Consider the following 27737-nt stretch of genomic DNA (forward strand, 5'->3'; position numbering starts at 1 on the left):
TGGTCAGATCATACTCTAGTGGTCCCACAATGTACATCAACAAATTAATATTGTACGGACGTCATTTCAAAGCCCCCTAAAGATGAGAGTCATTATTGAAGCCATTAGAGCACAGATGGTTCAAACTATATGCAGATATTCATACTTGCATTTTTGCATTATAGCTTTTTTTTTTTCTGTTGAACTGTAATGAATTGTCTCATAATCTATTCCATCTTCTTGCCATTAGCAGGCTTTGAATGTTCACAAATAGGAGCAAAGAACTCATTTTCCAGAGCTTTAATCACACAAAGAGGGAATGCCTAATTCTCTAAATGAAATGGTCTGTGATCACTGAAGCAGAGATTTAATATATCACGGCAAATTAGGTAGATTTTAATAAATTACTTATCTCCCTGAATACTTTACATATGCTTAAGAAGGAACATAGCCTGTTTGCAAACAGTGAAAATCCACAGCCTATAAAAATCCTTTGAAGAAAATGACAAATAAAAAAGTAAATTAAAAAAGGAAATGCATTATATCCTAGGCCTCTAGAGACAATTCCTTTGCAGCACTGACTCACAGCTCCATTAAAAATATCAATTAAATCCTTCAGTGAGACTGAGTAAAAGCCAGAAAATTAACTTTCTGAGCTCTTTTTGAGGATCTGGTTATCCAGATACACCCCAGCATTGTACAAGCTTGATGTAAATTTAAAAAATGATAAAAAGATACTCCTTTCAGATCTAACTAAGCATATCAGAATTTGAGCCATACTTTGAATAATTCCTTTCTATGTCATAAGCTAAGTTTTCAAAGTGTAAATTTCATGCATATATATGTATCTACCTCCTCTTTATATACACACATCCCTGGATCCCATATCACCATTACAAATACATGAAAATAATACAAGTAGGAAGAAGTGTAATTTTTAAGGGAAAAAACCTAAGAACTGTTAATTTTTAAGGAAAACACCCAAAAAACTTGCAGTAATTTAATAAGTTGGTACCAAGTCTTATTCTTTATATTTAATTGATAGAAACTGCATGCATCAAAGGAATGCATACTGAGCTTTAATGTGCATAAAATGGATATTAGCATTTTAAAGAGGAAGATTAACACATTAATCCAAGTAATTTTCATATATTGCTTCTAATAAAATCTTCACAGTATAAAACTCTTAATGAGGCTAATCATAGGCATTCCATTTAGTGGGACGATTAGGGATAACATAAAAGTATTTCTTTTTCATAGGTTTTCTCAAATTTATGCTTTTTGCTTATTAAAAAATAAAAATGGGAATTGCATTTCAGTTCTTCATAAGGAAGTGTTGAAAATGCAAATCGACTTTCTCCTGCTATCATGTAGGCATAAATTATTGAGAGGGTGTTGCCCATTGTGGAGAACTTAAGTCCTGAGGGTGGCAGTCAAGGGAAGGAGGGAATAGGAAAATAAACAAATGAAAAAGTATACAAAACTTGAACACTTCACTCCCAGGCCTCCCCCCTCCCAACTTCCCATGAATTATAGATTATATACAACAGAGTAATTACAAAAACCTCGTCTAAGAGCTTTCATGTGCGCATTTACTCAGGAGTAGGAGATGCCTCTGGAGCAGTTTCCTTCAAGCCTCCAAGTCATCTCTGTATTGCTCGTAGACAGACCGCAGAGCACGGAGCGCTTCGACCGTTACCTTCAGCTTGCCAATACCTCCACCATCTGCTCGTGCATCAAAAACTAGGGAGAAAATAACAGAAAAGCGTTAATAGCATTCAACAGAGTCTTCTTCAGATAGGTTAGCTGAAACAGTAGTTGAGAAGAGGAAAACAGCTCTATCAAAGTTCAAGGTTCAGTGGCATCTCAGAAATCCAGAAATTCAAGCTTGTGGCGTGTGTATGAAGATACTTGTTTCAGATGTACTGCATGTATGTATACATATTGCTTACAGACCTAAAATGAATGATCTAATACTGAAGTTTATCTACTAGAAAGGCTACAGGAGAATGAGTCCTATGCAGAATCAGAATTTCTAAGCTAGAAAGAAATAAAAAGTCTAAAAGAGATCAAGATACGATAATGAAGAATTTGTTCTAATATATAGTGTTAGCAAATTTGGTACCTGATCGTAATTTGGATTGTTATTTATCTTTCTAAGGAAGCATTCCATTTAAAACAGATTATATGTGAATTTAGAAAACGTTAAAACGGTAGATTTAGGAATGTTAAGTTCTGTCGATTGACTCTGAGGGTCCACGAACTGAGGCTGAAGGTAAGTAGATACAGAATTTTGAGTGTATGTGGGCTCTCCTTGGAAGGGGGCCACAGCTTTCAGTGGTGTACCCAAAGCAGACTGGCGGAAGCCTTGGGGCTTCTCTGAGCTCAGTGGTGGGGTCCAGACAGGATGCTGATTCAGAACCTGGGACTCCGTCCCTCTGTGGACAATGATGCTTGCTAGTGACTCAAGGCCAGAGTCCTGAACTTTGTAAGTTTGACAGCACTTAGGAGTCCACATAGTTTCCTGTTTATATTTCTTGTGGTTTTCCCCGAACTTTTAGTGTGTGTGTGAGTTTAATTCCAAGATAATCTCTAAGAAAATGTTCAAACAAAACTTGGTACACACAGACAGGTGGAGAAAAAGAGCAGGCAGGGAGGTTGCAGGGGCTTAAGTGGTCTCCACCTCATTCCCCTGAATTTTCATCTATTCTCTGGGACTTCTCACTTCTATGTCTGGCACAGAACAAAGCATTAAGATCCTGACCTGACCAGCGTTTAATTTTTGACTCTTTCCCAAAACACAGGCCACAATAGCTGTCTCTGTCAGACCAGTATGGTCATAAGTGGTCTTGCAGAGTGACAAGATGGGTTGCTAAACAGAACTGACTGGAGAAAAGATTAAGAATATAAAGCATAGGTAATTATGGCTATTTGCATCAGATTCTCTCGGTTCTGGGTATCTTTAATAGAGTTTAGGGTAATATTTAATCTCATCTTTTTCTTTTGTGCTTGCCAAACAAAGTTGTGGAGTTGGATAGATGTAGTTTATAAAGATTTCCCAGATCAGGTTTCTAATTTGGTCATTTGGTCTAATTTGGTTAATTATTTGGCTTGATCTGACTTTTGAGCACTTGACACACATCCAGGTCAAGCAGCCCTGACATATGAACCACGTGGTTCATGAAGCCCTATGGGGTAAGCAGAGCGACTGCACTTAAGAGGTGCTCAGTTAAGAATGAATGAATACATGAGTAAATAAACCAGGTACATTTCCCCAGAGATGGCTCTGCTAATGCAACAAATGAGACTAGGACTTAGCCTCATTTCTTCATTTATTGTGTACAGTTTACCCTTGGTAGCTGTGGCGGACTGGTTTCAGGAACCCCCACGGATACCCAAATCCACGATGCTCAAGTCCCTTATATAAGATGGTGTAGTACTTGCATATAACCTACGCACGTCCTCCTTTAAATCATCTCTAGATTACTTACAGTACCTAGCACAAAGTAAATGCTATGCAATAGTTGTTACGCTGTATTGTTTAAGGAATAATGACAAGAAAAAAAGTCTGTACATCTTCAGTACAGACGCAACCATCGCAGGCCTTTCAATCTGCAGCTGGCCGTCTGAGGATGCGAGACCCGTGGATACGGAGGGCCGACTGTACGGCCCAGGCCACCCCGATTATGATTTTAAAAGTGCGAGTCATGAAGTATAATTCCTTCAGCACACTCTGAACACGTTACACAAGAATAGAAGGTAGACTGAGCATTGTTGAGACTTGCACCTGGTGAGGTGAAAATCGAGGAGAGAGCATTTTGTCAGGAATCCCTTACTCCTTCCTCAATCCTGGTGGGAAACAAGTGACCAAAATTATTCAGAGTTATTTGCAGTGACTATATCACTGGCTTGTACACTGAATGACACTGAAGCCTTGCCCAAGACACTACAACGATCACTCAGAACAAGACGCCTTAGCTGGAAGAAGGCTGTGAGCATGAGGTTTCCATAAACAACATTAAAAAATCCAAGGGCTGAATTTTTGTCACATACACACCCACTACTAACAAAACGCGTAATTCCTTCTGAAATGTAGTTAATTGTTTTTAAATTTCTGTTGATTCGAAGGCAGGCAGAGGGGGAGGGCAGAAGAGGGGTGCAGGGAGAGGCTTCCAGTTTCAACAAAAAGTCAGCTTGAGTTGCAAAAGATTCAACTAATGTGCGACTCAACATCCTTGCAGCCAGCAAACAGGTTCTAATAAAGCAGCTGGATTTCAGCCGATGTTGCTTGTACAAACTGAGCAATACGTCCCCCCATACCGTCGATGTTTTGCTCGATGATGTCTCTCCCCTCCTGAAACATGTCAGCGAGGTCGACGTGAGCAATGCCGATGTCCTCACACTCCAGATCCTGCTCGTCCTCTGGAGGGTCGCTGACCACAGTGAAGCGAATGCTGAGAAGGGAAAGACCAGAGAAAATCACCACAGAGTGAGAAAAATCACGCCGAAACAAACGCCCAAATAGGTTTTTATCACTAAGTATGAAATCTCAAAGTTTCCAATTATTCCAATAAAACATTCCATTAGGTTAGATAAGCTGTGATACGAACTACTAGAATTATTATTACAGCACACTCAGCCTTCAAACGGACATTAATCTCTAGAATCTGAGCGAGTTAATTACCAGGCGAAGAGAAGAACCAGCTGTTCACTCTATTACACACTTTCTGGTCATATGTTGACAGATCTACTTTTAAGGCTAAAGGGATCAAGTGAAAAAAGACCATGGAGGTTAGGGCAGCATTTTCAATAGAAATGCAACATTTTCTACAGAAAAGCACGACTTCGGAGTTGCAACTAAGCAACTGAACCAACTGTCTGTGTTCCATAAAATGCAGGGATTAACGCGAGATCAACGTTGCAGCTCTGCCCGACAGCTATAGGAAAGGTCTGTGTTACTTTAGCAGTCTTTGAACTTACAGTCATAGCATCCAAGCTTTATTTTACTTTTAGACACATAATGGTAGGGTTCTGATGGAACTGATTTGAATTAGTGGCTTGTGTTGAGGCCAAACACACTTGGACTGACCAAATGACAGGAATTTACAGTTAAGCACTCTTTTGATACGTCTTGGCAGCAGAGTTGAAACCATGGATGCTTGGAAACTACCATTTTGACCATTTTCAAAATGTATCCATCCGAAATCAGAAACAAAGCAAGAAACTTGTTTCTTAGATAAAAATCTAAGTCTCTGAGAAATCATGCCTTGAAAAATATGCACAAATAAATTCTTTTCCAAGTGCTGATAGGTAACCACGACACTATTTTTAACTAATTTGCTGAAAGTAAGTATTCAACATTTCATTTAAGTCCTTGTTTTTAGCTAGCAATAGATTTTGATTAGAAATAGAAATCCCTTAAGTTGAAACCAAAGGTAATACCTATTCACAAAATAATTGTAAAGAGTGCAGATCCTGGTCTGCAAGTAGATAAGATGGATATTTTATATGATATATAAAACAGAAGGATTAAGATGGAGTTGTTAAGGGATCCATTCTGGGTTCAAATTTCTGGTTCCCTACTTATTAGCTGTGCGACTGTGGACAAATTACTTAACCTCTCTGATCTCAGTCTCCTTATCCGTAGAATGAGGATAATTATACCTATCTTATAGGGCTCTTGAGAGCATCAAATGAGATGATACATGTAAACAGTGCCTGGAACATACTAAGATAGCACTGAGTAAATGCTCTTTTTATAATTACTATTTTCATCTACATAGAGCTGCTTAAGCGTCTGCATTTTTAAGGGGAGAGAAAAACAAGGCATGGAAAAGGCTTGTTTCAATTGAAAACTGAGATTTCCAAATTATGCAATGACTATACCACTCACTTAAACAAGAAGAACGATGATGGAAGAAATTGTCTTAAAATGAATACGCTTGGAAGAATTAAAAGTGATATTTGATACACTTTTTTACATCCACGAGACTTACAGAAAAGGCAGAGGCTGCACGGACTGTAACAATAAGGTTAAGTGTTACCCTTCTATGATGTCTCACATCTAAGGATCACATCTGTATCACTTTACAAATGAGACTACTACTCCACTGAATATATGAGAATTCTGAGACAAAAAGGAAAAAAACTTCTAACTGCCAGAGAAAGGGCTGGAAAAAATGCAATATTTCTGGCTTTAAATTCTATAGAGAACAAAATAAGATGTCAAATACAAAATTAAAAAACTATAAAGTTAAGCTAAAAAGGGAGGAAGGTACACTAAAATAATTTAAAAACTACAGTTTGGCTCGGGGTAAAGTGTCCATACACAGACACACACAGACACGTCTTATATCTTACCTTTAACCCCCCGAAACAAAAAGGTGAAACGTCCTTTCTTGTCCGGAAGAGCCCACAGTCTAGTCTGAGGATGTACATGTCGGGTAGACGCTAAGAACCCGAGTGGAGGCAGAAACAGCAAGAGCCGCACAGCCGCTCCTGCTCCTTGTCTGCCTCTCCATGTCTCAGCGAGCCCTGGCCTCGCTAACGCACTGCCCAGCCCGGAAACACCCTCTCCGTGTTCCTGCACGCGGGATCCCCTCCACCTGGGATGACCTGCCTTGGGCTGCTCACGACTTGACTGGGTCCTCTCATCCTTCACTAACCAGCTTAAATGTCACCTCCTCAGGTTCACCTTCACCGTTATTTTCTATTTTAGCAACGTGTTTAAGTTTCTCTTAGTACTTCTTGTAATATGCAATTGGTTGATTTGTTTACTTGTTGTCTGTCTTCCTCAGATGTAAACTCCACGAGGGCAGAGACTTCACCTTCTTTACCATTTTAGCTTCTGATACTCATGTAGGGGATCAGAAATATATATTTCTTCCTAATTTTTTTTTTTTGAGGCAGATTAGCCCTGAGCTAACATCTGCCACCAATTCTCCTCTTTTTGCTGAGGAAGACTGGCCCTGAGCTCACATCCATACTCATCTTCCTCTACTTTATACGTGGGACATCACCGCAGCACAGCTTGATGAGCAGCGTGTAGGTCGGTGCCCGGGGTCTGAACCAGTGAACCTGGGCCACTGAAGTGGAGCGTGGGAACTTAACTGCTGTGCCACCCGGCTGGCCCTGGATCAGAAGTATTTGTCGAGTTACTCTGTGAACTGCAAAAAGGAAGTCCTTATTGAAGGCTGGCTCCTCTGTGGAAGGCAGGCCTTGGGCTGGGCCTCAAGATCCAGACCTCAAATGTCACTTGCTGTTATTTAGGAAATCAGAAGGCGCTAAAACTCCTTAAGTCATTCAACATGACTTCTGAGTCTCTTCTCATTCTGAAATAATTCATTTTTATACGAAACAGGACAGAAGAGCCTATGGGTTACATGTGAGTTTTGCATATTAAATGCTGACGGTTACGTTGGATGTGCTCAATATTACAGCATTAAAGAGAAGAAATGAAACCAAAAAGGAACCTTAAGTCAGTGTCAAAACCATGGCTTCAAATAAATACATTTTAAAGTCCTATTTCAGTGTGTTGCCACCCTTTTAAGTTGACACTTGTATGTTTGCAAATGTAGCCTGGGGCAGGATGCAAAGGTATTATATAACTCATTATACAATGTATGTGATCTTATGCACTTCAGGGAAGATGGGCCAAACTGCTCTAACCGTGGCTTTGTAAGTTATCACCAATAATCAAGAGGGTTGCTGTCTGAGAAAACAAATTCTTAGAAACTGGTAGGTACTTGAAGTAATATGACCTCCGAGTACTTCAGAGAGGTGAGAACCTTTTCTGGATGACAACTGTCTTTTGGTTGTGGAAAAATGTAAATGTAAACTCCCCTTTTTCCCCTTAAGAAAATGATACTGTCAGGAGAGGAAAGCGGGACCCGGCTTTTGCCACCACGGCCCTGTCCCTCCCTGGCACTCAGAGGAGCCGGCCACACTCAGCCTTCACGCAGCTGTCAGCAGCCCTGACTCAGTCTGTCTACACCTGCAACACCTCTCTTGGTTTTTCTCAAGAATGACATAAACGTTTGTGTCTCTGTAGGGCATTTAGAGGTTTTTCAGAGAAACAATGATGGGAGAGTAGGAGTCATTACAATTACTGTGGACTTTTTTTTATTTTTAGAACTGTTTTGGTACAGATAAGTAGGTCTTCTAAGGAAAGGAGGGTCTAAGATTAAAGAAGAATCGGCTTTTTAAAAAATACACACTTTTAAGGAAACAAAATTGCTCTCCCCGATGAGGAGTGCTACTTATAATATGTTCCAACATTCCAGAAACAAAGTGGACACAGAGGTAGGCGAATATGACTGAACGGACTGGTGGGTCCAGCCCAGGGTTGTCCATGGGAACAGAGCTCAGTCCGGGCCAGCGATGACCCAGCTTGTTGACCACAGAGAAGCAGAGGACATGGCCAGTGCTGTTTAATCACTGGTGACTTGGGATAACCCTGGGGGACTGGTGGTATTTGAGGGGCCTTGAAAGAAGCCGAAGTATACAAAATAAGTAAGTAAAACCTAGGTGATTATCTGCCATCCTGGGAAAAACAGGACCTCAGGCTAATTAACAGGGTTGCACCAACCCTCCTTCAGAACTGAGATCCAGAGAAACGATATACATACAAGGAGTTAATGCAAAAGCTACCTTCAGATCCTAAAGCTAAGGATTCCAGTCTCCTTTCTTGAAACAGAAGATCAAATGCTAGTTTGGAAGCTCTGCTGAAAAATGTAACATCTTTAACACTTACTTCATGACCTCTAGGAAAGGAAAGAACACGAGTCTCTTTCTAAGGTGCTGGGACAAGCTCCGTTTTTAAGGCAGCGAGAGGCTGTTTCCTCTGGGCCATAAAGGCAAGGAGAAGAGCACAACTGAGAGATGCAGGGTCCACATGGGCCAAGGGGGAGAGCCAGCAAGGAGTGTGGTTGGAACCCAGCTCGGGGTAACGGGCAGCACTCAGATAATCCCTCAGACCAAACCGAGGGAGCTCACATGAAAGCACAGACTTACTAGATCAGGTTTTTTCCTTCTCAAACGGGTATAATTTCTCTACTGAACCAGAACTACAGGGTGTCCTGTTCAAATCTGGAAAAAAAATGCACTCAGAAAATAACATGAAATGATGAATTATTCAACAATAGCAAGGTAAAAATTAGTCTGGAAGGCTGACAAGCTTTCACAACTACTAATATTAACATTACTACTACTTACAGTAATGGTCACAATTAACACTGTGCACTTACTACGTGCATTCTATCCATCTTATGTAAACTATCCCATTTCATCTTCACAACAAGCCTATACGGTAGTAGTATCTCCATTGTACAGATGGAGACAATGAGGCACAGGGTTGCTGTCCGAGGTCAGACAGCTAGTGTGTGATAGAACAAGGCTTCATCCGCAGGCCATCTGACTCCAGTGTGCGCCCTCCTTGCACCCACCTGTTAAGCTCCGTGCGGTTACACCTGAACGGCAACAGAATACTTTAGATACACTGTGCAGTCTTTTGATTTGCAAAGCACTTAATAGGCTCTTTACAGTGACCTGCATGAGAGGCAGGGCTCCTATATTCCTAGGAGGAAAGAGACCCGGAGAGGTCACACACTCATTCCAGGACACAGAGTGACTCAGGGAAGTCAGGTGTTCTGAGTCCTCATCTTTGCTGTTTTTCACCACACCACGCTACAGAGATCTTTATAGAAACCATCAGATAATTTAGATGCTTAAATGTACCTTCTATTAGGCATCTCTTGTTTTAGTAGTACAGCTTTTAGGATGTCTCTCTTTGCTTGGTTGTTTTCTTTATCCACACAGATCACTATACCAAAAAAAAAAAAAAAAGAAATCACAAAAGGAAGTCACTCAGGAATATGCTACATTAGTGCCACTCTGTATTTGTATAAATACCTGTTTTTAGAGACTCAACTCATGCTACCTCACTTGTACATCTGGGAAAAGAAAGCGGCTCTGGAAATCAGAATCAAATCTGAAGAGTCATGTGATCTGATGTCATGTCACTGGCAGGTTTATGTGCACACTGTCAGAAAAGATACAAGCAACATCTAAGAGGGCCACACTGCTGTCACTGCCTGTTAATGGCACTGGCAGTCATGACAGTAAAAGCCAGCAGTCTTTATTGCTTTGTATTTGAGGGATTTACTGCGTTTTCCTTCACCCAAGAAGCGAGTGATAATGATAATGTATGGCAGAGAGCTTGTCCTTCCTGACAGCCTGGGTAATTTAATCCTTCTCTCCTGCCACAACATGCAATCAAAGAGGCATCTGGTGTATTGGGCTGAGGAAACCCACAGGCTGACGTCTGCGGTGTTCGGGTTGGGGGAACAGGAGAGAAACACAGAGGAAGGGAGAGAGAGGCTTTTCAGGGTGTGGAGTTTGTCTTTGGTTTTTCAAGGTACATGCTGGCATGCAGGAATGTGGCCAGACTTGACTTATCTGAAATGGAGATTGGATAACTGATCTAAAGTCTCACCAGAAAGAACATACTTGAAACCAGAAAGAGACCTGAAACTGTAAATAAGTGCACTTCGGGAAAATGGCAACTGAGTGTGAACATTCCCACTCTCATCCTGATGACTTTTTCTCAGCTCAGCAGCCTTTTGGTCACACCTTAGCTCCTGAAGACATTTATTCTTCACATGCCCTTTGGGAGGTAAAGGCTCCCCTGTGACCAGATCTCAACTTAGAGATAATCCCTGATCAAAACTACAGGAAGGGTGAAAGGTGCCAGGACAATTCTACAGCCAGGCCCCACTGGGAGCAGACATTTCACACTGAGAATGTTTCCCTGGACAGTGTAGTTCAATCTCAAATTACGATGTGACTGACTCATTTAATCGCTTGACTCAGTTGAGCAAATATTAACTGAGGGCAAAGATGTGCTGGGCACCAAGTTAGGCACACTGGGTGGGAGACACAAAGGGGTCTGTGTAGGGTAAGGTTTAAGAGCAGTAAAAACCAAGGGCAAACAGCCACTCTCAGCTTACTGCTCTTTGCATGATGCCAGATTAGTAAATATGACTATTTATACAGGTTACTGAGATTTACAGGAATCAAAAAACGCAATGGGTTCAGAGTATTTTGTAAATGTAGTGTTTTACTTATCAATGTTAAAAAGTCAAGCTTACAGATGCTAATAGATGAGTTCCACTAATGCTGAGAGATGTACCTCATTTTGGGCACCAGTACATCAAGCTAAATGGAAAATTTTTTTTTCAAATGGGAATGTTTTGTTTTTGCTGTTAATCACCAATTCAAGACATGGTAGGCCATATCCTCTTTAACTTCAGAGTTCTACAGCTTTTTAAGCCATAATGGTCTACATTTTTTTTTGTGATAATTCTTTCGGTAATTTTTTCCCAATTTTATTGAAATATAAATGAAACATAATACTGTATTAGTTTTAGGTATACAACATAATGATTTGATATATGAATATATTGTGAAATGATCACTACAATAAGTTTAGTTCCATCACCTCACATAGTTACAATTTCTTTTTTCTTGTGATAAGAACTCAACAATTACTTTCTTAGAAACTTTCAAATATGCAATACAGTATTGTTAAGTATAATGGTCTACATTGTTTGAAGACAAAGGTAATCTTAATGATTAAAAAGAAAAGACTGGGGGCCGGCCCGTGGCTGAGTGGTTAAGTTCTCACACTCTGCTCTGGCGGCCCCGGGTTTCGCCGGTTCGAGTCCTGGGCACGGACATGGCACCGTTCCTCAAGCCATGCTGAGGCAGCATCCCACATGCCACAACTAGAAGGACCCACAAGTGAAAATACACAACTATGTACCAGGGGGCTTTGGGGAGAAAAAGGAAAAAATAAAAAAAAATCTTAAAAAAAAAAAAGACTGAATTCAGAGTCTAGCATCCAAATAGTCTTTCAATTAAACCAGACCAGTTCTGATGAATCCTAATAGCTTGAAAAACTTTTAATGTAGTAAAATATACATAACTTAAAATTTACCATTTTAACCATACAGTTCGGAGACATTAATTACATTCACACTGTTGTGCAACCATTACCACTACCCGTCTCCAGAACTTCTTCACCAGCCCAAACTGAAACTCTACCCATTAAACAGTAACTTTCCACTCACCCCAGTCCCTGGTAACCACTACTCTATTTTCTGTCTCTACGAATTTAACGATTCTAAGTGCCTCATATAAATGTCCTTTTGCATCTGGTTTATTTCACTTAGCATAATGTTTCAAGGTTCATCCATGGCAGGTATCAGAATTTCATTCCTTTTTAAGACTGAATAATTTTCCATTGAATATGCGTTTTGTAAACAAAACAAGTTTTGTTTATCCATTTGTCTGTTGGTGGACATTTGGGTTGTTTCCACATTTTGGCTATTATGAATAATGCTGCTGTGAACATGGGTTCAGAGTCCTTGCTTTCAATTCTTTTGGGTATATATCCAGAAGTGGGATTGCTATATCATATAGTAATTCTATGTTTAACTTTTTTGCAACATCTTTACCATTGAAATTGGTAAAAAATGGTATAGTTGGGACACCTTCTGCTTCTGCTTCATCCAGTTGGCCAGCACACTGTATCTCCTATTCTTTTAACAAAGGTAAAAATTGTGAGAGCCACCATTTATTGAGTGATGTTTATGAACTAGGAACTACACTCAATATTTCTCTTACTGCAATCATATGTGTTAAGAACCATGCTAACTCACATTTTACAGATGATTAAACAGACCCAGAGAAGGTAAGTAGTTTGCCCAAGGTCATCTAGCTGGAAGGTGGCAGAGCCAGAATTTGAATCGAGTGATGTCTGCCTCCACAGCTTCCATATGAAGCCAAAACTTTTCCTGCTGTTTAATCAGCAAATATGTTGTTAGCACAGACTGCAGCGTGAGAAAGCGTTCCCTAACTGTAGCAGGTGAAGCCACTTCATTGTCCTGTCACTCCTTCATAAAGGGGTACTGCTTAGATACACCCAGTCCAGGTGCCTTAAACCACTCTCTTGGCTAAACACTTTTTAAAATTCCTTTTTGAAAAAACTCAAGCTACTTACCAATAAGCTTAGTTCTCCAAAGGTGTACCGCGTTACAACTACAACTCTCCTGCTTGCACAGACAAGGCCTACAGCGGGCACTTTAATTTAGCCCAAGGGTTCTCAGTCTTAAGGTGCATCAGAGTGCCCTGAAGCGCTTGTTCCAATGAGATTACCGAGCTCACCCCCAGTTTCTGCTTCACTAGGTCCAGGGAAGGGCCTGAGAATTTGCATTTCTAACCCTTCCCAGCTGCTGCTCAAGACACCGCACAGTGAGAACCACTGTGTAGTCCAACACTCCTTTGCTCAATTTGTGAACAGAAGCAGGAACTGTGAACGCTTTTGTATTGAACATGTGAGAAACAGGGACATTTTGACCACCTCTGGTTAGGCCATGATCCTAAGGACATCTATTTGATGTTCTGAAACTAGATGCTTAAAAAAAAGTCTACATTTCAAAACTTCAAATACATCTTTTAAAAAAGCAATTCTGGTGATTATAAAAAGTAGCAGAACTCTCCAAAAGTTAAGCTATTTACCTTTCATTCTCATCAGAAATCACATTTGCTTAGGACTTGATAGATTTTGACATAAACTTACTGAAAGCATGTCTCTCAAAAAAGATATGAACCAGTAGTCCAAATACTTGAGTTGATCTCAAATAGTCTACCATTAAAAACATATTCCTCACTTCTGCAGGTTGGAGAAATCCTTATATTCTTTATCACTGTCATCCGGCAGAAGTAAGAAATGCAGATGGTTTAATTACAAAGGGTTGATAACCTTGAATCTCAGATAACGTTTGTGTTAAAGTGTTTATCATCCCCCTAATCCTTATCTTTGCCAGGTTTCTCCTCCCATTAGTAACAAAATCTAAAGTTCTGCATCCTTTTCATCTTCTGAATTAAACTTTAATTGTTCCAAAAGATAGACTGTTCAGTGCTCAGAGACTAAGGGCCCAGATCTGCATAAGTCTCATAAAAACTCTGGATGATTTCATTAATCTTTCTTCTTCCCATTGTCAATTCCCTACAAGGCTTTATTCAGCCCAGACAAGATTCTTCAGGCCTCCCATTAATCTTATCTTTTTCCAAACTAATTTCTTGCTTTCTCAGCATTCTCTAAGCAAAATTTTAAAGCCTGATAAAATACAAATGTTTTGTTCTTACTACCAATGTCTAGCAAGTGAGTTCAACTTTATTTTTTTTTCAGTGTTAGTAGCCTTAAGAAGATATATTTTTCCGTAGGTGAAACTGGTATTAACACCTCTTAATAAATACTGAATTAGGCTACGAATAATCCTGGGGATCACTAGTAAAAACTTCTCATTTATGTACCTAATTTAGGCTTCAGCATACAAATCCCTTTTGAATAGATTTAGGTCATAATGCAGGGCAAAATCATTGGGAGGCTCAGTTAACTTCTCGACTGGTATGGTGCTCAAACAGCAGCTAGCATGTACTAAGTGTCCTTTAAATTTTCTGTCTAAATTAAAAAGTTAGTTTGAAAATAAAATTACTTTAATTAATATTTAATAAGATTTGGAAGATGTAAGGCAATATTATATTGACTTTTCACATCAAGTAACAAGTAAATGGCAAATCATTACAATAATTGGATGAGATAGTTACTTATTAACCAAAGATTCAAGAGTCGTCTCCTGCAATGAAGGACACACAAATAAAATAATTCAAAAACATTTCATTCTGCCATACATAAGTGAAAAATAAAAGTAAAACCTTCTACAAGGTTAACATTAATTATTTCTCAAATTTGCTAATGACCCAGGACTTAGTTTTTTATGACACAGTATAGAGATTTAAAACAGCATCATTTTGCTTCCAAGCACAAAGTACATTCCTCTCCTCACCCACTAGATAAATATCCTTAAAATTCTTAATTCTACATGGTCAAATCTCAAAAGGCAGCAATAGAAGCTGAAGAAAGGTACAGTAAACACTTCTACTGAATTCACTTTTAATAAATTATTGGTTTTCTTGTTGCTATCAAATGACGAATTCATTAGAAACATAAGCAACTCTTAAAATACCAATTAGACAGCAGGGTATCTTGCAGTAAAAGGAAAAAATTACAAAAAACCCCAAACCAATGCCACCCAACCAACTGACCAAAAGCCCCAAACAGACCTAGGTCACCGTGTGAGAAGGTACAAAATTCAGGACACTTGAGCATGTGTCACAGGTCTCATGCAAAGAGCGACCTGCATCGCTCCTTGAGCAAACGGAAACATCTGTTCTGCTGCAGGGCCGAGTTTCCCAATGTACAATATATTGCTAAAAGACAATTCTGTTGTCAGTCCAACGAAACATTCTACTCCTGACCTTTGCAAAGAATAATACAAAAGCCAGAAGGTTTGTCTTTTTTCTTGGGGTGTCTTCATTACAATTAGTTGACTAAACAGTTCTTTCATTACTAATAATATTTTGATATGGTTTACTTTTCTAGAACTTTGCAGTTAAAAGATCTCTAGGAAGCCTGAGAAAATATTTTTGGAAATGATTCTGTTATATCAAGTCAATGAAAGGAAGCAGGAATCAGATCCTTGTCCTGACCACATTACTTACTTCCCATGTGATTTTTCGACCTACCTGGTATTACAGAATTTGAACTGCAAGGGATCTTAGAGAGCACCTTATTTAATAGATAAGAAAACAGGGAACTATGACATTTAAACATCTTGCTCTAGTTCACAAAACTAGTAAGAATTGTGGGTACAGGGAAGACTAGATCAGATTTCTGGATACTCCTACTAGTACAATAGCATGATTATACATGCTGATTAAAATGCAACTTAAAATACACCACTACACTGGCCCCGTGGTGTAGTGGTTAAGTCCAGTGCGCTCCACTTCTGTGGCTGAAGGTTGCAGGTTCGGATCCCTGGCGTGGATCTACACCATTTTTCAATGCTGTGCTGTGGCAGTGTCCCACATACCAAATAGGGGAAGACTGGCACAGATGTTAGCTCAGGGCTAATCTTCTTCAAGCCAAAAAAAAAAAAAAAAAAAATGAGGAAGACTGGCAACAGACATTAGCTCAGAGTGACTCTTCCTCACCAAAAAATAAAGAAAGAAATAAAACTGCAATTTATAAAACTGGTGAGAAAAAAATATTAGTGTTCAACTAGTATAAGATGGCCTGTTTTGCTAAAGATAAATGCCACACTCCATCTTTAGGGTTTGTTTTAATAGAGGGCTTTAGGAGAACTGAATAAGTAGTTTTAACTTAAGGACATGGCAGCTTGATATGATTCTTTAACTCCTCTCTAGTTTCACCCTGATACATACTATTCTTAAGAACGTTTTAAAGTTGATTGATCTAAGAATGCACAGGGTGCCTATTGGGTCTGTACTGGTCCAGTAGACGTACATGTCAACTAGCTGAAAGAGAAAGCCCTAAAAGAGAAAAACTGCCTGCTCCTATGAATGTATGTGTGGGCTAAAAAATGAAAAGGCGTTGTAAGAACTTAGGTCACTCAACTAATATCCAGAACATCTAGACACTGGGCGATATATATATATATATATCTCATGAAAACATCTATGTAATGACATTGATCAGAAAGGTAGAAAAAATTAGGCCAGTGAATTGTTTGAATCATATGATTAAAAAACCGAGTACTATTTTTCCACCTTGAAATATCACATTTTTTGATTAAATTCAATTGGAGACCTAGGTGGCACTATTCTCTTGATACTATGATATAGCAGGAACGTCCAGAAACATTTTTTTTTCCTGAGGAAGATTAGCCCTGAGCTAACACCCGCTGCCAATCCTCCTCTTTTTGCTGAGGAAGACTGGCCCTCAGCTAACATCCATGCTCATCTTTCTCTACGTTATATGTAGGATGCCTGCCACAGCATGGCTTGACAGTGGTGCATAGGTCTGTGCCCGGGATCTGAACCGGTGAACTCAGGGCAGCCAGAGTAGAGTGCATGAACTTAACTGCTATGCCATTAGACCAGCCCCCAGAAACATTGTTTTTGTTTTCTCTTAACTTTAGTATTACTTCAGATTTAATTTCTTAATCCTTATGCTACAGCTTTGACTTTTAATAATCTATTCTGACAAGGCTTCCATGATTTTGCGTGAACATTAGAGAATTATCTTTTTCCTTTTGTTCTTTCAGCTTCTTTCACAGATAAGACAGACAAAAATAAAGGTCTATATTATAAATGAACCATACGCACCATTGCTATAGTTATAGTAGACCCACTGCCCTCTCTTCGGTTTTGGAAGCGACACAGGTGTCTCTTCAGCAGGAAGACTGTAGAATCGGCACTCAACGAACAGCCTTTGGATAGTGTCATCCTCGGTTACTCGAGAATCATTAAGGCTTAGAGCTATGATCTCAATCCGAATTTTTTCTGATGGCTGTTTAGAAAGCAAAAAAAAAAAACACAAAGAAACAAATACAACAAATGAACAAAAAATCCTTTACTCTTTTTCACTATCAATTTTAAAATGAAGGCCAAAGGGATTCTTTTTTTGGAATGCATTGTATACTACTGTATAGTTACACATGATAGATTATTCACGACAGAGAGAGAGAGAATGAGATTCTAATGCCCCAGGGTCTCAAGTTAACAGTGTCATGGCAATAGTCTCCTGATTTACATCTGAGCTATAAATACCCCACTAGTAGTCTATCAAGAGTGGAGATTATGAGATCTTCATCTCCGATTGCGTTCAGAATGACAAGTATCAGTTAGCCTGTTTCAAACTATGTAATGAAGTACATGTTTATCACTGATTTTATTTAATCTACAGTACTCGAGAAAGTTTTGGTTCTTCAGAGATCAAAGCCTGTTGAATACTTTATAGCCATTATGCTAATATATGAGCTATCTAAATCCACATTAACCAGAGCAGCAACTACAGTTCATTCTCCTATGTATTCTGCCATAACGTTTCCTTAAATAAGTAATAAGTTTCCAAACAAAAGAAATAAACTTTCTATCTAATTTAACATATATTTTCTTGCAGTTTATTTTTTATATCATTTTTACAGAATTAACTACTAAAAAATATATTTGTATAATTTTCACTTCAATTCTTATTTAACACATTCTGGTGTCACAGATATTATTATGTGAGTCACATATGCTTCTTTGAGTAATGATTTAAAACAAATAATAGACTATGACTTAAAAATTAGACCACACGTGGGGCTGGCCTGGTGGTGTAGTGGTTAAGTTTGTACTTCTGCTTCGGCAGCCCAGAGTTTGCAGGTTTGCATCCCAGGTATGGATCTACACACGGCTCATAAAGCCACACTGTGGCAGCATCCCACATACAAAACAGAGGAAGGCTGGCACAGATGTTAGCTCAGTGACAGTCTTTCTCATGCAAAAAGAGGAAGACTGGCAATAGACATTAGCTTAGGGCCAATCTTTCTCACCAAAAAAAAAAAAAACAACTAGATCACACCAAGATGAACTCCTCAGTTAAATGTTTGTTTATACAATTTCAAATTTGTTCTTTATTACCCTTCACTAAATCAGTTTTTACTAAATTCAGAGGCATGTTACTGTAAATTATTAACTTCAAATAATAATTAGAAAATCCTGAAACTAAGACCTGTTTATATGACCAACTTTTAGGAACTCATTTTCAAACATAAATCAGTGTGCAAATTCACTATAGTGATTACTTAGATATTTCAAAGCATATAATATAATTAATCAAATTGAAAAGCATAAGTATCCTACTGTAAAAATATCCCCATGAAGAACAATTTCCATTGCTGTCAAACCCCCTCAATATTTGATGAAGTAATTTTACCCCCTTCTTTCAAAAGACATTTTCTTTTATTATGTATTCTAAGACACTTTAACTAAAAACCCAAATCTGAATATTTCAATAAGGTTATTTTATTATTCAGTAGATTCATGGAAATTTTACTAGGATGACAGAGAAAATTCCACACCATTCTGTCTCCACTAATACAGGTACAAGGCTGCAGCTGGCAATATTACTAGGATTAGCATAGTATGATGAAATATTTAAAGGAAAATTTTTTCTAAAACCTAATAAATCAAATGACTGCCAAATGTCATTAAAGTGATGGTCTTTGACTTGAATATGCTTTTCATATTCAAATTTGAAAAGAAAGAGATGAAAGCCTGGAAAGGTTACTCGGTTTCAACTAATAACCTCAAGCCCTCTCCGCTCACGTGCATAAGAAATGAAGTGGCTCTATTGTCTAATCTCACTTTAGAACAGCCCTTCCTTGCTTGCTCAAGACTAACATGGGAAAGAAAATATTTTAAATGATATTATTTTTTCCTTAAAATGTATTGTGGTTGTCAAAATACTACACACACAAACATTTTTTATAATTCTGGTTCAAATGCAGCACAATGCGTAATTAAGTCTTTTGTATAACTTGTAATTTGACAAATTAGAATTGTTACAACAATAACATCTTATAAAACATTCTTGCTTCTGCACAAAAGAATTAAAGGAAAACAGCCAAAAATGGGCAAAAGAGGTATACATGGTGATTTCTACATTGTGAAGAGACGAATGAACTTTTAAATAGCAGGAGAGTAAAATTTATTTATTTGATGATTTTATTAATAATATATTAACTGTACGATCCCCATATGAAAACTTGTTTTATTGTAAGAATGAATTTAGGCTGTTAAATAATACAATATACAAAAATATAATTCTAAATGAAAGTAGATACTTGGATCACAGCCAAACATCATAAACAAAAGCAAACGAAGCAAAAGAAAACTCACCATATTATCCAAAGAAATAAAAGAGCTTTAGAATTCTTTTTATGAAATCTATCTTATTTCTGGTCCAGTATTTTTTTTTGATTATTCCCCTCCCAGCCTCATTACCTTTATCATATGTCTTTTTTAATTCTCTGAGTAATATTATCGACAGAAATCACTGGTTATCATTTCTTTGTTCCTTTGATGCTACATGAGTCAACTTAAAATAAATCCAAAAAGGGCTAAGTTCCAAATAGCATATATCTAGGAAAGTATGCTATGAATAAAGAATTTTCCAAACATTATAAATTTTGGCTAATGGGGCTACCCAACTTATTTTTCAACATTAACAATTCTGGTTGTGTTCACGCCCCTGTGAATCAAAAGTTCAACTATATTATGTATGAAGATTTTGAAGATTAGGAAGCACATCAACGGTATAACAGACAACTCCAACTTCACGCCGGAAATGAACTCCTTCTCTCCCTTCCCACCTCCCCTCTCCCCAATCTCACTCATCCTCTGATACTTCTAATCTCAGATGACAACATCACCATCCATCTGGTTACCCGCAACCAGGAGACCTTGGAGCCATTCTTGCCATCTTCATTTTTCACCATATCCTACAGATCACCCATTCCTGTTCATTTTACTTCCTAAATATCTCAATGATTCATTGAATTACTGAAAGCTTATATTTTGACGCTGTGTCAACTATTGGGGATACAAAGACAAAACAAGATGTGGTTTCTTTTCTCATTTTCATCTCTAGAGAAACTTCTTTAGGTTCCCAGCTGATCTGAGACAGGAACTAATACAACAGCTTCCTAGTATTAGAAAGGGGAAATTTGATAGGATAAGGAGAGAGAAAACAGATGGAATCAGAGAACATAACTGGTTGGCAGAACTGTAAGCAGACAGATGGATGATATGAGACTATAAGCTCAGTGATATAGGAACTATTATCTTGCTATTGTATCACTGGTGTGGCATGTAGTACACACTCAAAAAATGAGTGGATCTACTCTCACGGCTGTAAGAGAGGTGAGGCATGCCTGCTGCTAACCCCTTGCCTGCAGCCTCAGCTACTTCTCTGGCAGAACTTTCTCCCTAAAAACAAATCAGCTATCAATCTTTCTGCTTGAAAAACTTTCTATTACCCTATAGTCTAGCTGTTTCCCCAGACCTGCAGTGTGCTGTTTATATTGCTCAGTTTTTTATCTGAAATCTTCTCCATCAGACAAAATTCCACTTGTTTGAGGCGCTGGACCACACATGCTCTTTTTATGAAAGCATTACTGATCTCCAAGAGTGAGTTGGTTCCTCCTCTGGGCCCTTGCTGTACTTTTCGGTCACATTGTACTGAATGGACTTGGTTAGATGTCTGCCTCTCTGTAGTCTGTGAGCTCCTGGAGGCCAGGGCCATCATCTTACTCACCTTGTGCTATGTAACATCCTCCCCAGGATCTGACACACACAGGCTCTCAATAAATACTATCATATAGAGTCAAGGGAGGCTGAATTTCTTTCATATATTACCAGAAATATGTGAAGCTGCAGTTATTAGTGTTTTCTCCTTTAACAAATATTTATTGTGTCTAGTATGTTTTGGGAAGTTGGGGATTATTAACTGTTGAAAAATATATAGAAATCTTGCCATTCTAGATTTTAACTGAATAAGACTACCTCAAAGACAGGTCAATACTGTAGCATCTAGGTGGTAGGGTACTATTATTTCAACTTTTCTGTATGTTTAAAATTTTTCGTAGTGAAAAATGAAAAAAGTTCAATTAGAAGAATTGGAAGGGGAAACAATATACTGATTCAAATGGCGGTAACTGAAGCAAAGCCTTTTCAGATAGATACATAGTAATATCTGTCCAGAGTTACTAGAGAAACATGACAGGTCACACCTCTGCAGGGCGTCAGCATCCTCCAGATACAGTACGCTGGCCAACAGGATAGGCTCTAGGCTCTTGCCGTTTTGTTTCTTTCCTATGTGTGTGAACCTTTGTTACTAGGTATGATGCCACCTCTCAGTAAATTTTTTGGTTTGTTCACCAATGGCTCTATTAGCTTCTCTAATTAACAAGATGTTGACATCAGCATGTAAAAAGATCATTTAAAAATTCTGATTGTGGTGAACAGATGTAATAGAAGTTACTCAAATAAGAACTGCATGCAACTTATTTTAGTTGTCTGTATAGATGGACACTACACTTTATGTGACTGACTGATCTAGAAATGTGATGACAGCTTGTATTACTCTCAGAGAAAAAAAAGCTATAGTTCTCATGATTTTGGCTCAATTCCACTACTCCTTCCTGACTGATGTTAATTCACATTTTAGGCCATATTTTTCCATAGTATTTACTTGGGCTCATTACTGGCATGCTTCAATTTTCTATGTTTTACTTCAGAGGATCATGCTGAGTTCTTCCTCCGGTTTCAACCATCAGAGCAGCCCCGCTGGAGCTGGACTGTGAGGCTTCTGAAAACGAATTCGACTTGACAGCCCTTAAACACGGTACTGCTTAACGGAGAATGGCCTCTAATAAAGGTTTTGCAACTTGTTTCAGTCAGTTAGATTTAAGTCTAACTATGGCGAGATTACATGTGAATTCTATTTCAGTCTAAATTTCTACAATGAATAAGCACTTTAACTTTTTAAATGATAAAAAAGTATAGAAAATAATTTGGCATATTCAAGTACTCAACATCTTAAAAAGATGTTACTATTTTGCTGCATCTGATTCAAACCTTGTTGTTGCCATTGTTGACAAAATAAAACATTATGGATACAGGTAAAGCCCCGCCTCCCGATTCCTCCCCCTTCCTCACGCCCGGAGGGAACCGCGGTTCTGAAGTTGGGGTGGATCATTCTCAAACACACTTTTCTATTGCCTACTACATATGTATATATCCCTAAACAACCTATAGTATTGTTTCCTGCTTTTAGATTTTTATCGTCCTCTATTAATCGTTCTGCAATTTGTGTTTTTTCACTCAATACATTTTTCATTTAAAGAAATTTTTTTAAGATTGGCCCAGAGCTAACATGTATTGCCCATCTTTTTTTTCCTTCTTCTCCCCAAAGCCCCCCAGTACAGATGTATATTCTAGTTGTAGGGTCCTTCTGGTTGTGCTCTGTGGGACGCTGCCTCAGCATGGCCCGACGAGTGGTGCCATGTCGGTGCCCAGGATCTGAACCAGCGAAACTCTGGGCCACTGAAGTGGAGTGAGCGAACTTAACCACTCGGCCACAGGGCGGTCCCTCAATACTACATTTTTGAGATTTATTTGTTCACAATTAAAATCTAATTCATCCATATTAAGTTGTATAGAATTCCGCATATATTGCACAAATAATCTATAGTCCATTTATTCATTTCTCTACTGAAGAACAATCAGTTGTTTACAATTTTTTGCTATTACAAACCACGTTACATTGAATATCCTTTTCTATTTTCTTGTATATGTGGGTGATTCTCTTAGGAGAAGAGTTGCTGGGTGATAGGTATGAGAAAGTCAACTTCATAGGATTATCAAATGACTCCCAAAATGTAAACGACTTTACATGAGGATTACATTTATCACCATAGAAATGTTTTAAATATGTATGTGTGTGTGTAAATAAACACAAATAAAGCTTACCTATAGGAACCACGGCACTTGGTAGAACTTGGTTCTTTATAACAAAACAACAGAGACAAAATGGAAATGGAAGGCAATAATCTACGTCTAGGCCCTCTAATAAGAGTTTAAACGTGAATTGGGGTGAGCTATAAGACAAGCTCAAAATAGTTGGCTCATACAATCAAACTCACCCTTGGTATTGACAGAGCCATCCTGGGATTGACTTACAACTCCCCTTCTTCAGGCTGGGGGTGGGCGGAGTCATCTCAAAGACTCAAAATAATTCCCCTCGACCTCACACTAGGCTCCAAAACTTCCTGTTATTAGGAATCTTATCCACTCTTCATAAAAGTTTTGATTGAAAAGTTTTTGATTTTTTAAAATAATAGCTTTCTGGGAGAAATAAGAGTAAATAGAAACTCAAACTGTTGAGGAAATAATGTTTTTAACAAACAAAACAAACCCAGTTTTTATCAGTGGCAGCAACCTATTTTTTTCCAACATGTTCTATTAAAAGGTATTACACTGAGCAAATAAATATTAAAAACTTCAGTGATGGACATCAAAATGGTGCTGGGGTAGACTGCTTGTTTTCAGAACACGGGCAGGGTCCCCCTCAAACACCATGTAAATCACTGCATCTGTAACGGTCAACCAGCAAATTAGAGAAGCTTGTTACCACGTGTTCTAAAGCAGCGCTTGAATATTTTTTCCTCTCCTAATACACCTGAGGGATGTGACACATTTCCATCATTAACTGTGGCTTACTATGGCATTAGTATGATGGAAGGAGAGACTTTAAAAACTTACCCTCAATTTCAGGTGATTTTGATGTGCTATTTCACTTTCCCATCATTGAGAACAGATGTTATAGTACACTGGGTCTCAATTGCGGCTGCACATTAGAATCACAGGGGGAGCTTTAAACAAAATTCAGATTTAACTGATCTAGGTGGAGCCAGATCAAGCCCTGGCACTTAAAAATGCTCCCTAGGTGCTTCTAATGTGCAGCCGTGGTGATAACGACTGCTCTTCCCCAAGGTGGAGGCTCCCGAACTTTAGCAAACCCCAGAGGAACCTGACAGGCTTGAGAAAACACGCAGATTGAGGCCCCACTCTCAAGAGGTTCTGATTCATTAGGTCTGGAGTGGGGCCCCAAAATTTGCATCTCTCAAAAATTCTCAGGGAATGGTGATCTGGGGACCACACTTCGAGAACCACTGCTCTAAACTAAAAAAGATTCAATCTACATTTGTTGACCTTTTCTAAGATATTTATAGAAAACCTTCTACAATATTCATATTAAACTGTTCCTTAGTTACTATTTAACATTTTAGTACAAAATTAGCTAATAAATTATTTCCATTTTAAAAGCTATCTACACTCATCATTAAAAATATTAATCCTAAAGATCCTCATCAACAATATTAATTCTAAAAAGTAAAATATAAAAGTTTCTCGGGGCCAGCCCCGTGGCCGAGTGGGTAAGTTTGCACGCTCTGCTTCGGCGGCCCAGGGTTTTGCTGGTTCAGATCCTGGGTGTGGACATGGCACTGCTCATCAAGCCATGCTGAGGTGGCATCCCACATGCCACAACTAGAAGGATCCACAACTAAAATATACAACTATGTGCTGGGGGAACATGGGGAGAAAAAGCAGAAAATAAATAAATAAATAAAATAAAAGTTTCTCATTTCCTCCCATTCCCTAACTCCAGGGTTGGCAATTTTTTACTGTAAAGTACCAGATAGCAAATATTTTTTGCACGGCAGGCTAAATGGTCTCTGTTGCAAGTACTCAATTCTGTTCTCATACAGTGAAGGCAGCCACAGATAATATGTAAATAATGGATGTGGCTGTGCTCCAATAAAACTTTATTTACAAAAATAGGTAGAAGGCTGCATTTGGCACATGGGCCACATGCTGACCACTGCCCTGACCCATGTCCCAGAGATACTCATTGCTAACAATGTCTGGATTATATATTACCGTTTTCTTGCTTACATAATCCTAAATGTTATGTCTGTATGCTCATATAAAAAAATACATATGTATGTATGAATACATCTTTTTGTTTGCTTCTTTTTAAATTGAATCACCAGTGAGGTATAATTTCTTATCCATTTGTTTGGCAAAGAGTGTGGTGTGAGGAAACAGGAATTTTCACACATTGTTCTGTATAAAAAGCATTTTAACCCAAAATGTTTGTATTAGCAAAAACTGACAGAAACCTAAGGGTCCATCAAAGGGGCTTATTTAAATAAATATGGTACAGCTATACAATGGAATATTATTTTATGTTACAAGAAATAGAGTATACTGCTATGGAAAGATGTCTATGGTATATTAGTAAGAGATAAGTTGCAAAACATAAAAAGTAGTCTGAAAAGCAATTGTTGAGAGTAATTCAACATTTCTGGTTTTACCTAAAATATACTTTGAAACCTACTCTATTTAGCTTAAGCTTCCACATGTAAAACATTGGGAATGACTTATTTTACCCACTGATAGGATATCATATTTGATTCTGAAGTGATTTAATAAATTTTAATACATGAATTCTAAAACTAGCGAGTTGCTTTATGCATTTTGCCTTTCAAAGTTTTAAAACATTTTGCTGAACATCAGTCTTGCAATCACCTGGGACTGCCAGCGCACACTGTTCAGGAGAATCTGGTTTCCAGGTGGAAGTGTAATTTAGTCCAGTTGAATAGGGCAGCTTTTAGGAAACTCCCATTGGGAGGGCGCGGGGAGGAGGGAGACGGAAAGAAGCACTGCACAGAGCCGCTGCTCTTGCGGCCGTGACTTCCTGGGCTCACCTGTGCGCACACTTGAAGAAATCTGTGAGCTGCCGGCAATACATGCAGTTGTGAAAACTGAAAGCTGCACTGCTTAAACGATAAAACTAGAAATAATGTGACAGATTGTTCATTCTTTTATTTTAATGCTATGGCAGATGCAAATTTTCAGTTTTGATGTCTATTTTGAGGACTTAAAACAAGGCTTTTAATCAATGTATTATACATCAAATTGATACTGTTAACTTCTGATTATTCAAATTAATAAAATATTCATAGAGAAACGTCCAAAGTTTTACATTTCTCAGACTCCCCCACCCTCCATTAATTATCATGCCTAGAAGCTTTTTAGTAAAAGCAGCAGTCGTCAGGCTGACGGAATCTGACAGGCCAGCAAGGCCCAATTACACTGGTGCTCTGTGGCACTTTGATGTCCTGGAAACGAAGAGCGATAGGGGCAAATTGGGTAGCACATTATGTTAATGACTTGATTTAATCCAGCCACTAAACTTTATGTAGCCTGTTAAAAAAGATGCTAACACTAATTATGCCACTTTGGAAAGGAAAGGAGGGGACAAGCATTTCATTCTGACAAAGTGAAGCTCATAAATGTTGTAAATGAAATGAAACAAAATGAAGTAATCTATGATTAATTATACATCACAGACATGAAGAAAAGAGGAAGAACCAAGTAATACGTCTAAGTCCTGGGAAATCTGTTAGATTCCTTTTAAGGATCAATATCTCCAAGAAATAACTATGAGCTGTCAGATTCTGTAATATTAAAAAAAGAAACTGACTGATCTTAAATTGCTTACATAGTGAAGTAGATAATTCAAATTCATAGTGTAATTGGCATAAATGATATTTACCCGGGACACAACTTCCAGTCTCAATTTTGTGACATTATAGGGTAGAGGCAATTAAAAAAAAAATCTATAAAGTGAGGATAACCTCAGAGTAGGGTTATCTAATTACTTTTTAATTAGTCTCTTTGCCTCTAATCTATTCTTACATTATTGACAGCATGATCTTTTAAAATGCGATTTCAAGAGTGTAAACTCCATAAGAGCAAGAGACTTATTTGTCTTATTCCCTGCTACAGCCCCAGTCCCCAGACTAAAGCTGGAACACAGTAAATGCTCACTAAATATGCTTAATGAATGAGCGATCTTCTCCCTCCCTTAAAAATCATCACTGCCTGCTCATAAAGCTTCAGGATAGACTTCAACCTCCTTAGATGATACACAGAAGCCTCAATGCTCTTGACATGCCTATCTTTTCAGCATATTTTCCTGGGGCTCCCCATGTATGTCACAGGCTTAGTCCATTCTAAAACCATTCTGAATTCCCATAACAAGCCATGTGCCACATTCTCTCAAATTCTCATGCTTTTGTTCCTTTGGTCTATAATGACCCCTCCTTGGCTGTCACTAACTCCTAATCATCTTCAATACTTGGCTCAAGCTTCACTGACTTGAGGAAGTCATTCCTGATGAGGGTCCCTTATGCTGAGTTAGGCACCCCTCCTGTACA

At 38.4% G+C, this 27737-nt stretch overlaps 1 protein-coding gene across 1 annotated transcript in view; it reads right to left on the minus strand.

Annotated features, from left to right (window-relative positions):
- Positions 1 to 264: 264 nt before the first annotated feature.
- Positions 265 to 27737, minus strand: part of RPGRIP1L (RPGRIP1 like) — a 99251-nt gene continuing 71778 nt past the window's right edge. Inside the window, exons 23-26 of the mRNA XM_005608265.4 lie at positions 17230 to 17413; positions 9715 to 9799; positions 4300 to 4433; positions 265 to 1722 (exon numbers count right to left, since the gene is read on the minus strand). Coding sequence (XP_005608322.2) covers positions 1610 to 1722; positions 4300 to 4433; positions 9715 to 9799; positions 17230 to 17413 — 516 coding nt within the window. The 3' untranslated portion in view covers positions 265 to 1609. The remainder of the gene's footprint in view (positions 1723 to 4299; positions 4434 to 9714; positions 9800 to 17229; positions 17414 to 27737) is intronic.

This window comes from Equus caballus, chromosome 3 (assembly GCF_041296265.1).
Source record: "Equus caballus isolate H_3958 breed thoroughbred chromosome 3, TB-T2T, whole genome shotgun sequence".
Classification (NCBI taxonomy): Eukaryota; Metazoa; Chordata; class Mammalia; order Perissodactyla; family Equidae; genus Equus; species Equus caballus.